Raw genomic sequence first — 14,468 nt, forward strand, 5'->3', positions numbered from 1 at the left:
ATTTGTTAATTTCACTACTGAAGTTAGAAATGGTGTTTAGAGGCCAGTCTCGCGCCTCAGAAGAAAAATAACTGGCGCCCCTTAGTGTTCAAATCCTGAAGTCTTGAAGCAATTTACTAGATTTGCATGAAACATTTTTTTCAACATTCCAAAAAGTTTTCTGCCTCCACAATACTTCCACCCAATTGCCAATGTAAACAGGAAAAGCAGAAAAGCTTAAAGTGATAGCAGACTTCTTCCTGAGACTATTGAGAATCACAGATTACATTTTCTTTATTTTTCTTTTAAAGAAGAGTGTGAAGAATAGCTCCAACACAATCCTTAAATTTTTTCAGCAAGACTATCCACAGCCCTCATTTTGGAACTCCAGTACTTCACAAAACAGATCTCCAGAGCTTTCAATATTTAAAAATGTATCAGATGTAAAGATTTCAGGCACTCCTTTTTCAGTGTCCTTTTTGTATGGGAAAATGTTTATCTTTCTTCTGTTCTCTGACAAAATATTTAGAAAAAGAGATGTTTCAGGCCTCCTCTGGCCAAATACGTTAAGTTGAAGAGATTCAGAAATTTTAAAATCTGATCCCAAGCCTCTGTAAGGATCTATTTGTACTAAAAAAGGAGTCTTCTCAGTCAAGTTTCTTCTTGATGCTTACTGTAAATCTAACTATTCTGAAGAGATGGTTTGCTGCGGTGACCAAGAAAATAAGTTTTAAATAGTTTTACTCTCCACATTCGTATTTGCTCCAATATAAATTCAAACTTCACCAAGAGTCTTGAAAATAAAAATAGAATCTCACGTTATATTGCCGCTTACCACAGTCCATCTTTCAGTATTCTTCACTGTTGTTGTTTTTTTAACTCCTCTATCATTTATTTCAGAAGGTAGCATTTTCACGATATACTAATTTTTGTTGCACTACAGTCACTATCTCATTTTTACAGTCTTGGGAGAGGGCGGGGAGTAGTTCTACCAAATATAACCAGCTCTTTCATCTTCCGAGGTCAACAACTTCCCAAACTTCTTTTAGTGAGGAGGAGTAAGTCCGCAAAGAAGAATCCTAACTCGAAATCTCGAAATTCAGGATTTCATGCTAACAGTCCCAGCAAGCTGAAACTATATAAATAATTTCTGGCTTTATCAAATTCTTCAAAGCTACCAAGTACGATTAAACAAACAGATCTCTCTAACTCTTTAGAAAGCCTAGGCTTAACGTGGTAAGAAAGGAAATGCTTTTAACAAGAAAAACAAAGCTGTGAACTCAAGCATAGAGCGAACTTAAAATACTAAGAACAAATGTATCGTCTTGTTTTTAACAGTGGTTTTGCTGCTGTACTGGGAAGACATACGGGATGCATGAAATTCCCAGCATATACTTTTTTTTTATTTCCCAAACGCGATTCGCGATTTTTATTTGTAAAAGCGCAAGCCTGAAGAGAGCTGTTAAGGGGAAGAGGTGTGTGGGGGGGGGGTTTAAATAAATAAATAAATAAATAAATGGAAAGGAGGGGGGTGGTCAAGCCACAGGAGCGGTCCCTCATCTCTCCGCGGGCTGGGGTAAGCAGCGGACGTTGCCAGGGGCAGACGAGAAAATTTCGTACTTATTATTTTCCCTTCACTAAAAGTCACACGTAGGAACCTACTAAGTTAGTTTCTTTAAAAGGTAAGGATAGTAGAATGTTCGCTCCCCTGACAATATAGGAAAATTATAATTAGTTTGTGGCCAGTTTGGGGTGGGGTAGAGCTGGAGCTGAAGAAACAACTCGGCCCCCTCCGTCTTAGTCATTCAAGTTCAAGCAGCTTCCAGAACAGCCAGATCTCGAAACCAAACACCCTCCCAACCCTGCCCCCCCTCCCAGCAGCCTGCTCGGGGCCCTCCGGCCGGGCCGGGAACCGCTCCCCGAGGGGCGCCGCACAGGACCCCGCTCCCCGCCGCCGCGGGAGGGAGCGAAGGGAGCGCCGCGCCGCCAGCCTGCCTTCCCCTCCTCCCTGCCTTCCCCCAGAGCACATTCCTGAGCTCCTCTGCTTGCTCCCTCCCCTCCGTGCCGTAGTTACCCTTCCCCCGGTTTTCGGACACGGTGCGGGGAAGGGAAGACAAAAAAAATAAGGGGAGCAAATCTCGGAGGGAGAGCGGGGACCTGCGAGGCCAGGGCTGCCTCGTCCCCCTCGCACTCGCTCCCCGAGTCTACCGGCACCCCGCGGCAGCAGCCAGGGCGGGGAGAGCCCGCACTTCCCCTTTGTTTTCGGCTCTCCAGTCGGAGGCTGAGAGCGTGCGGAAAACGGCGGGGAGAGAGAAACAGGCCCCGGGCTCCCCCCGCCGCCCGGCCGGGGCCAGGGCGGGGGGCCGAGCGGGATCCCTGGAGCGGCGCGGAGGCCCGGGACAGGGGGGAGGCAGGGCAGGGCGGCGAAGCGGGGGAGGGGAAGGCCAAGCGAGCGCTTTTACCTTCGTCCAGCAGCCGCTCGAGGTGGTTGAAGATCCCGCAGAAGTTGGGGAGGCTGCTCATCAGCTTCTTGTCGTTCATCAGCTGCATCAGGTAATCGGGGCTCGGCTTCGGCTTCTCCTTGGTTTCCATTTCCCCAACCATATTTCAAGCCCGCGCAGAGACGGCGAGCGCCCGCAGCAGCTCCGCCGAGCAACGCGACCACGGCACGGGGCGCCCGGCTGGCTCCGGGCGGGCAGGGAGGCGGTGGGGGAGGGGAGGGGGCGGGGAGGGGAGCTTCCCCGAGGAAGGAGGAGAAGGAGGAGGATTCAAATCCAGAGACAAACGCAGACCCGCCGCCGAGTCCGAGGGACCGAAAAAAAAGAGGAAACTCGGTAGAAACCCCTGTGCGGGCTGCGCCCTCCTCCCCGGGCACAAGGACCCGCCGCCGCCGTTTCTTGGTGCCGCCGCTCCCCCGCTCCGTGCGCCCTCGGCCGGTGCAGTCCTCGGTGCGTCCCCCCTCCGCCGCCGCCGCCTCCCGCGCACACACACGCTGAGCCCGGCTTCTCCTCTCGGCGCTGCCCCCTGTCTCCGCGGCGGGGGAGGGAGGGGACGAGCAGGGCGGGCTGGAGCGGGGGCCGCTTCCGAGGAGCCGCCGCCGGTGTCTCCCCGCTGCTGCCGCCGCTGTTGTTGCCGCCGCGCTGCGCCTGGCGTGTCCTCCTCTCCGCCGCCCGCCCGCCCTCCCGCTGCCGCCGCCGCTGCCTGTGGCTGGTGAGTCTCAGCCCCGCCGCCGCCTCCTCACTTCTCCTCAGTTCGCTCCGGAGTTCGCTTCAGTTCAGGCTGCGCTGGCAGCAGCAGCAGCGGCGGCAGCAGGAGGAGGGGAGGGGACAGGGCCCGCGGAGGTGGGGACATGCCAGGGGGCGGGCCCAGGGGCGGGGTGGCCGTTACTCGGCGGCCGGCGGCGACGGCAGCGCCGCTTGGCGGAGCGAGCGGTCGTTCCCCTTCCGCCTGGGAGGCCCGGGGCGGCGGCGGGAGGAAGGGCGGGAGGAGGGAGAGGCGCCTCCGGGCCGGAGGGGGTTTTCTCCACCCGGGCACGCCCCCTCCGGGCGGTTGCGCGTGCACAGGAGGCGCGGGCGCGTTCAGGCGGGCACCGGCGAGTGCGGCGGCCGCGCGCTGCCCCGCTGGCGGCCCCGCGGCAGCACGCGCGGGCAGGGAACCCTCCTCGGCCGAGCGGTGCTACCGCCGCACCGTGTGGGCGCGGGGGGGGCGGGGCCGCGTCACGTGCGCCCCGGAGGGCGGGGAGCGCCGCAGCTGCTCGGGCCGGGCGGGGTCTCGCGCGGCAGGGGAGGCGGGCGGCGGTTGAGCTGCGCATGCGCGCGCGGGTGGCGGAGCGGCGCGAGGAGCGGCTGCGAGTCTGCAGCGCGGCCGCGGGGGCAGGGACGGAGCGCGGCGCGGGGCCCAGGTCCTGGGGCTGCGGGAGCGGCCCTCGGCGAGCCGTAACCAGCCCCGCGGGGGGGGCGGAACTGCCCTCCCCGGGCCGGGCGCCTGCGGACGGGGGCGGTGCGGGCGGTGGCCGCCCAGCCTCGCGTACGCCTTCTCCCCCGCCCGCCCGGCGCCGCTGCAACGACGGCCGCCTCCCCGCCGTGTCCCAGCTGGGCGGCCAGCCCGCTTCGGCGCCCCGCGGCAGCCCGGGCCCTCCCGCGGGCCGCGGCGGTGCCTCCCTCGCCAGGCCTCGCAGGCAGGCGGTTACACGCCCTTCATTGCTTACAGGGCAGCGCCGCGTTTTTGGCATCAGCCGTGACTTGTTCGACGGGTTTGGATGGGAGACGTGACGGGAGCAGCAGTATCCGGCAGCCAGAGCCAAAATTAACGTGCTCCATCGGTTGCAGCCGCAGCGGCATAGCAGCGCGGCGCGGTTGCCTGTACGTATTCCTCCTGGTCGGTGCCTTCCCCAGGCAGCTACTCGGTGTTCTCATTTGGGTTTTGTTATTCAGGAGGTCGTCGGAAAGCTTGGATGCGATTTTCTGTAACCTGGTAGAGCTTATGTTATAAAGCACAAAAATACCTTCGTGCTTCACGTAGTTGGCTGAAAACAGTAAGTTTTAATAGGGCTAGATAAGAAGTCTAGGTATTGCTTTACGTTCTCTAAAAATTCAAATGTGTTTTTGTACTTACTTCAAGTGTTTGAAGAAACTTTAAATGTTAATCTCAATGAACAATGCTTCCAAAACTGAAAAGAAGCACAGACATGTTGTTGTCATGACAGGTGTACAGTTTTATTTGCTATTGTCAAGTAGTGTTATTCTGCTCCTGAAAAATGTGCATTGACAAAATTTTAGAGGAGGTCTAGTTCTCATAGTAAAAATACCTTGGATTATTGCAATCCTTTCAGTGATTATTGCATTTTTGCCCTTTAAACATGCAGAACTCATTATTTGGATGTCAGACTTTGTATTTCATTACAGGGATTTGTTTCAGTCAAATTATTTGCTTATGTAAGAAAAGCCATATTTATTGTTTCCATCATTCTGAAAATGTATATTCAGCAAGACTGCTATCCTTGCTATCAAAGAAGAGAATAGCAGTGTTACAAACCATTTTTTTCATAATATGCCTAAAGCACACTGTGGTATGGCTATGGATGATGAAACAATGCTGTTTCTCTTTAGTAACAAGATTCTGTTTGCTTTTTTCCAACCTTGTTTTAAAATTGTGACAAGCTAAAACACAACCTTGTATGCTTAAAAAAACACCACCCTTTTATTTGTCATAGAGCAGTCTGATGCATTTTTGTAGCCCTTTTTTTGCTAATTCTTACCCAGTGAATGAAGGTTCTTTTTAACCCTGAGAAGTCTTGGTATCAAATCCTTCAGTTAGATTAAGGGCATCTGTCAGACGGCAGACTTTCATCTTAAAATTAGATTAATTCAGATAATGTCAGAATAATTGTTCTGGATTGCAGATTCTGTCAGTAAAAATAGCACATGGAGACTTTTTCAGCAGATTTGGTTTGGCTGTTCCCATAACACTTCAATATTGCCTCCCGTATATAAAGTGCTTCCAGTGCTTGAATATGCGCAAGCAAAACATAATATAAGGTAAGAAATAGCACAAGTTGTTGACTAGTAGCTGTCAGTTGCCTTCCCTACCAATAGGAAGAATATAGCTTATCCTAAGCTATTTTGCACTCATTTACTAGAGAGTAAGATGGTGCACACTAGGTGTTAGAGAGGAGTCACTCATGTGGTGCAATGGAAAACTCAAGCTCTACTTTGCTCTGTGTTAATTACCCCCTCTCAGTTCCAACAGTACAGAAATTGAGGCAAAGCTATGTGCTGAAGCTGTCCATGTAATTAGATGTAAATAACTTAAGAAAAATTCCAGTCCTTCATTTTACCCTGAGTACTTCAAAACTCTGAATTTAAAACATTGGAAAACTGCCTTTGCAAAAGCTGAATGCTTCAACAAAATGTAGATAACACCATTAGTTTTCAATAAGCAAATCAGCATGATATCTATCTTCAGTAAAAATAAAAAAGCTACTTGAAAACTGCTCTCTGCACACCTTATGTTATGTTCTCTGCCTTTACCTTCCCACACTTCTACATCCCAGGAAGGTGTCATTTAAGAGTGTCTGGTTAAACAGCTATGAGAAGGTGCAGCTTCCATCAAGAGTGGTGTGTCTACAGTCTGACCTACAGAGGCAATAGAAATACTCTTGCACTGTATTGAACTCTGCAGCTTTCCCATGGAGGAACAAATGGGGGGTGGGGCACAGGGTTGGGTAAACAGGTCCTGCAGGTAAGGGGGGGAAGAGAGGTGGTGTGGTATTGATGTCAGGGGTGGCAGGGTGGGTGTTGTTTTGGTTCATTTGTTTCAAGATCTTGTGGTCATGTAAGGTTCTTTAGGCAACTACGCCATGTCTTGTGTCTGGACACAGGGAGGTCTGTATCTTTAACCCTTCTGTTTTCATCTAGGTAGCCCTTCTTGTATCACGTAGCCTGTAGTTTTCTTTACAGCTTCTCTTTTAAGGTGAAGTTTTATTGCATTAATCTAATCTTCAAGTAAGTAAAATTATGATAATGCCAGCGGCCACCTCTGTATATATATCTGTAATATACAGACTGCAATGATCATAAAAAGCAAATTCAATTACTGCTGTAATCTTCATAGCTGATAGCACCTTGGGAAGTAGGCACGCTGAAGGCTGATGACTAATGGGAAACATACTCTTTTACTTAGTGTTTGCTGCTGTAGCATTTCTGGCCAAATTATAGGCATATACAGTTGGATGTCATCAGCTTTCTGCAATGCTGTCTGTTACAGGAAGGTACCAATGTGTTGTACTACTCTTCCTTAGGGAAAGAAGCAATCCTTCACTTACCCCTTAGAGTGACTTGAGGAAAAAATACTGTGTTTTTGATTCAGTGTTGCATCGTTCCTGGTGTACAAGATTGTAGTTGCTATAATTGTAATGCAGCAGTCAAATGTGGCCACCTCCAGATGGACATCTGACATTCATTCATCTCTGGAAGGTGATTAATGTGTGAACAGAATAAGGTCTAGAGCCAGAATAAAAATCTCAGTAACCAGTTAAATGGAAAATGCATGATGTGCCTGACAACAAAAACATGCTTTTTAGATATTAAGCCAAGCTGTCAGGTAACTTTGCAAACAGAAGTCATAGCAGTGCATCATTCAGAGAAATAAAGAGAAGCCATAGTATTCATAGTTTAAAAAGGGAAGAGTTTAAAAAAATAAAAACCCGTGTTCCAGTGACCACCTCAGATTCTTTTACTATTTATGGTAACACACTCTGTATGCTAGGTTTATTGTAGCTGTAGAATTGGATGCTTGGATGTGTTCCTGACACAGCAGCAAGTTGAAAACACATCTTTAAATCTAGGATAGGCTTCCTCCATTAAATATAAATTATATATATAGATGGTAACACATTTCTGAGTCTTGTGCATAATCTTGGGAGAGCTAATGCCTAAATTTTTTTAAGGTTTTAAGCACACTTTAGTCTGTAAGGGTTCAGATTTCTATCTTCTATACTTAGGTACTTCAGGCTCTACAACAACGCTGAAGAAGGGTGTAGTAACCCACAGTATCACTCCTGTTAGAACTGCCTACTCCTCAGGTTGCAATAAAGGTGCCAGAAGAAGAGGTATCTTAGTGATTCATCCACTTACGCAAAAGTAGGAAGAGCTGCATTCTCACTGTTCCTGTGGTTTTGTGTTAATGATGCAGTCATTAAGGTGAGGAGAGAAGAAAAGGCTAAGTCAAACAAAAAAGTATTTTCCACCTTTGGCATAAATCTTGTACCTGATAGTTTTCTTGGTAAGGTACATTTTCCATATACCTTAAGTTACTGTGATAGGATACTGTTATGCGGGTAAGATGGAGGGGCCTAAATTCTGCTTCCTAAAATACTAAACATACTGTTAAACTTTCAGTTAGAATCATAGACTAGTTTGGGTTGGAAGGGTCACCTAGTCCAACTCCCCTACAACAGGGAGGGACATCTGGGCAATCTGTTCCAGTGTCTCACCACCTGCATGTTGTGAAGGTATGGGTATCCCTGTTGAGGTTCACCTTATCTAAGTACCAGATAGCCATGGTTATGCTCGGAAAAGATGTAAATCAAAATATAGTAGAATGTATTGCATTAATGTTCAAAATTGCCATAGTTTAATCCCCTATTAGATTATATTTTTCTTTAATTAGGTAATTTCCACGGGTATGGAGTGTACACGTTGTTTCTAAATTTATGTACTACTATGTTGACTTTTCTCCAGAAAAGATAGCATTGTAGCAACAAGGAAATGTGTGTCAGTCTAAAGAGGGTGGTAGTTCTGCCAGGCTTCTGAGAAATCTCTGTGCATTAAGAACAAAGTTAAGATTGGTTTGATTTCACACTCTTCAGTAGGGGAGCAAAATTAGCTCATGCATGCCAGTCTTGTAGTAATGTTGCTGAGAAAGGCAGAAAACTGAGAAAAAGGGAAAGAAAAGCAATCTGAGACAGCCTAGAAGAGGAAAACTTACCAGCAATTAAGGAGGGAAAACTAAATCGAGTTACTACATTGTAAACATAAAATTTACCTACTTTATAATTTTGTTCATGACAGCACTAAATTTAAAAAGCTGGGGGGGAAGCTAATTATTCATAGAACATAGTTGAATTGTGCAATTTGAAAGTATGTTTTACATCAAAGCTTATTAGCTTCCCTACATCTTTTAATGTATAAACATGTGCATTGTTTTTGTCCATTTTACTGTTGGATCATCAATATTCTTCATAGCTCTGTAAAAGAAGACAAATAATCTCAAATTATACAATGTGCATTTCCAGTTTTTCTAATCCCGTGCACAGTGGTGTAACTTTAGGGAAGTGTGCTAACTACACTTCCCATCTGTGCCATCAACAAAATGACTACCTCAGTTGTGCTTCGCTGGGCTTATATAGAGGAGAATTTTAAATGGCTTCTGGCCTGCCCCTGGTGGAGAGAGAGCTCTTGCCGAAACACCGAGTGAGCCAGCCTGTGTCGTGCGTTTCAGACGTAGGAGCAGCAGCGTGTATTACTGTAAGTGCTGCCTAACTCTGGAGGCACCGATTTGACCATTGCTAAATGTATCTGTCATTGGAGTCCAGCTAACACACATTTTAGTCTGAAAAAACACAATATAAGGGTATCTTGAAATTCATTTTAAGAGACATTAGCCGTTCTTTCAGACATACCTATTTTGGTTTTTACCTTCTGTCCAATTTGCGCTACATACCTAACCTCAGAATCCTCCAGGAAAACATTCCACAGTAATCTCAACTACAGTAGCGCCCTCAGCAGCTTTATTTGCTTACATGTAACTAAAAATACAATATTGAGAGACATACATGTGTTATATGTGTAATCAAAAGTATTTTTATTTTTCACCATAGTGAGAAGTGGTTTCACCTTCACTACAGGATTAAAAAAGGAAAAAAAAAAAAAGAAAGAAAAAGAGAAGAGACAAAGTTCATGTCAGGGAAACAACCATAGTGGAAAACAGTTGACAGCTAAATAAACTGTTGAGTTCTGTTTTTCAGGTGCACCATCTTTTGGTAAAATGCCATAGTGTATTGGTTACTGTTGAATATAAATTAAATGTTTTCAGCCTTAACTTTATAGGCAGATTTAAATTATCTGTTCTTCTCAATTACTGTTAAAACCACGTAGAGCTTAACATGTAATTGATGCATTAATGTAACTTTTAACATATCTGAAATGGGAATATATATGTATATTGACTTACTGAGGGATTGCTAGTGATGTGTTACTTAGGCTTCTTAATGTTAACAGAGAGCAGCAGTTCTTACACAAGGAGCTTGTATTGAACACCTAAACAAATTATAAGAAAACTTGTTTTTAAAGCCATCTGGTAATGAGCAAGACAATTCTGTATTGGGTGAGCATTCTAATGAAATGCAGCTAGAATCAGTCAGAAAATTTCCGGATCCTATTTTTAATTATTTTTCCCCACTCAAAATACTGTATATATTCCAAGTCTTTATTTAATAAAAATCCTTTTTAATGTGTTCAATGGTGAAGAGAAGTGTCTTGGACTTACAAAGCTGTGAGGAAAGAAAGGGACCAAGCAGTAAGAATCTTTAAAGCTTCTGTAGATGAGGCAGAATTGCTCAACAGTGTTCATCCAAAGCAAAGGACAGAGAGCAGCGCTACAATGGTTTGTTGATTTCCCACACAAAGACCATTGTGCTTCCATGCTATAGTACGCCTAGAAACTTGTTCTCTGCTTTATCTGATTATGGATATTTGTGCCTTTTCTCTAAAAGGAAACAGCAGTGTTCAATCTCTTAATGTTATTATGGTCCTTTTTTGCTTTAGGAAGCCTAAACCTCGTTTTGGTTTTGGATGACTTGTAACTATAGAATGGTTTTGTTTGGAAGGGACCTTAAAGATAGTCTAGTTCCAACCCCCCTACCATGGGCAGGGACACCTCCCACTAGACCAGGTTGCCCCATCAAGCCCCATCCAACCTGGCCTTGAACACTTCCAGGGAGGGGGCAGCCACAACTTCCTGGGCAGCCTGTTCCAGTCTCTTGTCACCATCATAGTGAAGAATTTCTTCCTAATGTCTAACTTAAATCTACCCTTATTCAGTTTAAAGCCATTACCCCTCATCCTATCATTACACACACTAGTAGAAAGACCCTCCCGAGGTTTCCAATAGGCCCTGTCAGGTACTGGAGGGCCACAGTAAGGTCTCCCTGGAGCCTTCTGCAGGCTGAACAACCCAAACTCTTTCAGCCTGTCTTCATAGGAGAGGTGCTCCAGCCCTCAGATCACCTTCATGGCCCTCCTCTGGACACACTCCAATAGTGTTCCAACTTCCTGTCTCCCACTTGTTTCTCCTAACCAGAGTGTTTCCTGGAATATAGTAGCCAGGTAAGTTATTATGATATGCCTTAGCAGCCATTTCACAGTTTTCTTACTCTTTGGGAAGTATGAAATGCTCTGTAGTAAATACTTCCATTTTCTTGGATGAAAGCCATTGTAAAGGTACAGAGAATTCTTGCTTTAAGCACTTGGATAGATTCAGGTTTTCCTTGTAGAAACAGAGAGCATCCCAAATTTCATGGCATCTTGGTTAGCATTTGTAAGCTGGTGCATTTTAAGTCCCTATTTGACTGTCACTGGAGCTGAAAGGACAAGTCATACCAATCAGTGGAACACGACTCTTGGGCTCAAAGCTAAAAGGTGAACATTTTTGTGTTGATAGCTAATCTAGGAGATATGACTCATTTTAGCTACAGTCACTTCATACCAGATCATATAATCTTACTTAGCTAATATTGTATCTGATTATTATTTAAAATTAGTTCATTGCCTGATTACAGTAATTCATTGTTGCAAGTTCATAAGCACAATAAAGGGTGGGATTCACTTGCCTTACAGTATTCCATTTGAATCTCCAGGTCATTTTTATTTCATAATTCCTGTATCACTTCTGTCAGCTCTGTGCAGATGTCTCTGACATCTTTTGAACATCTAGAGTGGCCACTGCAAGCAGTTGAATGGTCAGCTGAATCTCACTGCAAGCATGCAGAAATATTTTTCTCTTAACCACTTTTGCGCTCAGGGTAGTCTGAGCAAGAGATTGGGCTCAGGATTTTTTACAATAACCAACTTGCTGTGTTGAAGGTAATGTGGTCATTCCCTAGCTTTGGCTTTCAGAAATGTTTTAGTGTTTTACATTCATAAAGTCACTCTGTTGGGTGGACCACAGGATAGAGGGACAAAGGAGTAGGCTGAAAAGTTCACTATGGTATAGAGGCAAAATGTAAGCAAAATGGAGTAATCACCCAGATTGAGATACAGTGGACTGATAAAAAAAAATCAGCTAAATGTATAGTGTCTAGAAATTGCACTTTACCCTACTGTCTCTGACATTCTCTTAAGTTTTAATTTTTCTTCTTCACTGGAAATGTTTTGTGTTTGGTCTCTCATTGTGACTGAAATACAGGGAAGGAAACACATTTCCTGTATATTCGATTGACTTTTGTACAGATCCAGTTCACATGAGTCTAGATATTCCTGTTCATTTAGAACATGAAAAGTGTCTGTGTACTTGTTACAACTTTTCTTACAACTTGGTGAAAGCAGCCTTAAAAACTTCTGTAATAGGCAGCTTCATATAATGGAATTTATTGTACCTTAATAAATAAAGATGATCACTGAAATACTGACATCTCTTATGGTATTGTTCATTTAAAAATACATATTTGAAAGTTTTGTGGGCTGTTTTCTTCACATTTTGCGTGTTTACATAACTTGTCAGACTAAGAAGGATTATTATACTTTAATTACAGTTGATTTTTTTGACAGAAGAGATGTGAAATAGATGTGTCTCTGTTTTTTAGCACACACAAACGCATGCACTCACCCTAAATCCTGATCGGAATTATGAACAGTTGTCCTATTAGCCTAAGGAGCAGAGAAATGCAAAAGTTCCTCAGAGAGTATACTGCACCACCCAGTTTGCACAATACTGCTCTGTTATGTATTAACAAATGAGTAGTCTAGTCTGACAAGATGCTTAAAAAAAACACACCAGGTTGTGGCAGGAACTATAAAGAAAACACTACTTGAGGCAAGGCAGGAAAAATAGTTACCTGGAATTCTTGTAATTCTGCTTTGATTAAAGATGGTCAGCATGAAAACAGGTATTAAGTAATCCAAATTAGGTAGCCTTCCTTCTCCTGCCCCGCCCCCAAAAGGTCTGGAAAGTCCCTGTTACTTGGGAAGCTGGCAAACCACTTCTCTGTTAAGGGGCAGCGAGGAAGCACTGCTGGATTTAAAGCGTTTCCCTATCTCTAGAATTCTACTTGCTTTTAAAAAGTCATGGCATAGCCAATCAGGTGGCCAATTTTCATGCCAGAAGGTCTTCCCTTTAGCAAATCACTTAAGGTATACATCCCTACCTTGGTTTTCTTTCCAGATAGTCTATTTACAGCTATCCATCTGATTTTCATCACTAGAGGCATAACTGATCTTTTGTCCCATTCTGAAGTTTGTATGCACCTGTCTGAAAGGTTAGTAGTGAAATCAATTATCCCTCCAGCTAGAGATAATCTTGGTACTACATTAGAAGTTTGTCAGAGTAGGTGGAGTCCTTGGTGTTAGCTTGGCAACAGGTGATGAGTGGGGGAGTCAGCAGTGTATGCACAGCTTGCAGGCTCAGGCTTGTACCCTGTGTTACATTGAAATGTTCCCTATTTTGCTGCAGTAGGACTTCGGGGAGGTCTGGTAACAAAAACAAAACCCCACCAACCAAAAAACCCAAGTTTATTTAAGGAGGAGGCTGAAACATAGAGATTAACTTGAAAAAAATATATACTTGGACTTTTCTGTTATCACAAGTATAAAATACTAGTTTAGGAATGTAGTAAGATATGCAGATACTACAAATATGTAACTAAAATTGTAATTTTTGCATGTAGTATTAATGTAATTCTATTGTATCTTCATATGGTTAATGTGTAACTGGATGAATTGAGTGAGTTATTTCATTCTAACTGTCCTCCCAACAACTTAAAAATTGCTATTTTAGCTGCCTATGAACAAGAATTCTGTTATGTGTGAAATCTCTATTTGTGTCTTATTACAGACTTTATTGTTTAGTGGTCTTTGTGCCCTTTTGGCTGAAAAGGATACCTAAGCACAGCAGTCAGTGATCACAAGTCATTGTATGTAAGGAATGTGTGATGTAATACTTCAAAATTAATTTTATCTCAGATCATGAAATCAATATATTATTTAATGTGTTACAACAGTCTCTCATTTTTAAAAATAGAAGTACCAAAAAATTACAGAATTCTGTGGTTGTGGACTAGGTGATTTCAAGAGGTGCTTTCCAACCTAAACAATTCTGTGACTCTTCAGTTATGAAAATACATTGAATACCAAATTTTGTGTTCTTTTTAATTTATTTATTTATTTATTTTGTAAGAAACGGTGTTTTATATATAAATCTATACAGCACTAAGTCCAAATTGTATGGTGTTGTAGCTGTACAGCAAATAATAATATTCTTTAAGCTACATTGTGATCTCATTACCTCTCATTAATTGTCAAATTACCCAAAATTGCTGCTCATGTAACCTACTTGTCCTTTTATGTAAATGTGTTGTTTGTCTGTCAGTGTGTGGACCACAAGCAACTAGAGAAGCATTTAGATAAATTTCTCCAGCTTCCGAAACGTGAAGTATTTTGCATCTCCTCTCGAAAAATTACATGATAGAATAAAACTAGGAGAACAGCACGCACATCCTTTGCAACATTGTCTTTGCCAAGCTAGTCTGTTGGGTCATGCGCAGAAAACAGCCAAGCAGTGAGACTGAGATTGTATTGACAAGAACAAGATGAATGGCCCCCTGGAGACTATGGGGTTTGTGTGCTGGTTTCCACCACCTTTTCATCCTTTTGTACCCCCTTTCAGTTCATATGCAGATTAACTCAGACCCAGTCCTCACTAAATACTCTTTTTCA

The 14,468-nt window shown here is 44.2% G+C and overlaps 1 protein-coding gene and 1 long non-coding RNA gene across 10 annotated transcripts in view; one reads left to right on the forward strand and one right to left on the reverse strand.

The window, feature by feature from the left end:
- Positions 1 to 3,260, reverse strand: part of QKI (QKI, KH domain containing RNA binding) — a 153,452-nt gene extending 150,192 nt beyond the window's left edge. For 2 of the 9 annotated variants that reach the window (XM_051616227.1, XM_051616232.1), the window contains exon 1: positions 2,442 to 3,258. In XM_051616227.1, the coding sequence (XP_051472187.1) occupies positions 2,442 to 2,583 (142 nt within the window). In that variant the 5' untranslated portion in view covers positions 2,584 to 3,258. Of the gene's footprint in view, positions 1 to 2,441 lie in introns of all 9 variants that reach the window. The other 7 variants (XM_051616231.1, XM_051616234.1, XM_051616228.1 and 4 more) reach the window with 6 other exon arrangements.
- Positions 3,261 to 6,280: 3,020 nt separating this feature from the next.
- Positions 6,281 to 12,166, forward strand: LOC127382850 (uncharacterized). Its single transcript, XR_007889063.1, has 2 exons — positions 6,281 to 7,679; positions 9,359 to 12,166. It is a non-coding gene; the product is annotated as an uncharacterized LOC127382850 (long non-coding RNA).
- The last annotated feature ends 2,302 nt before the right edge of the window (positions 12,167 to 14,468 follow it).

The sequence above is a fragment of the Apus apus genome, chromosome 3, assembly GCF_020740795.1.
Source record: "Apus apus isolate bApuApu2 chromosome 3, bApuApu2.pri.cur, whole genome shotgun sequence".
Taxonomy (NCBI): domain Eukaryota; kingdom Metazoa; phylum Chordata; class Aves; order Apodiformes; family Apodidae; genus Apus; species Apus apus.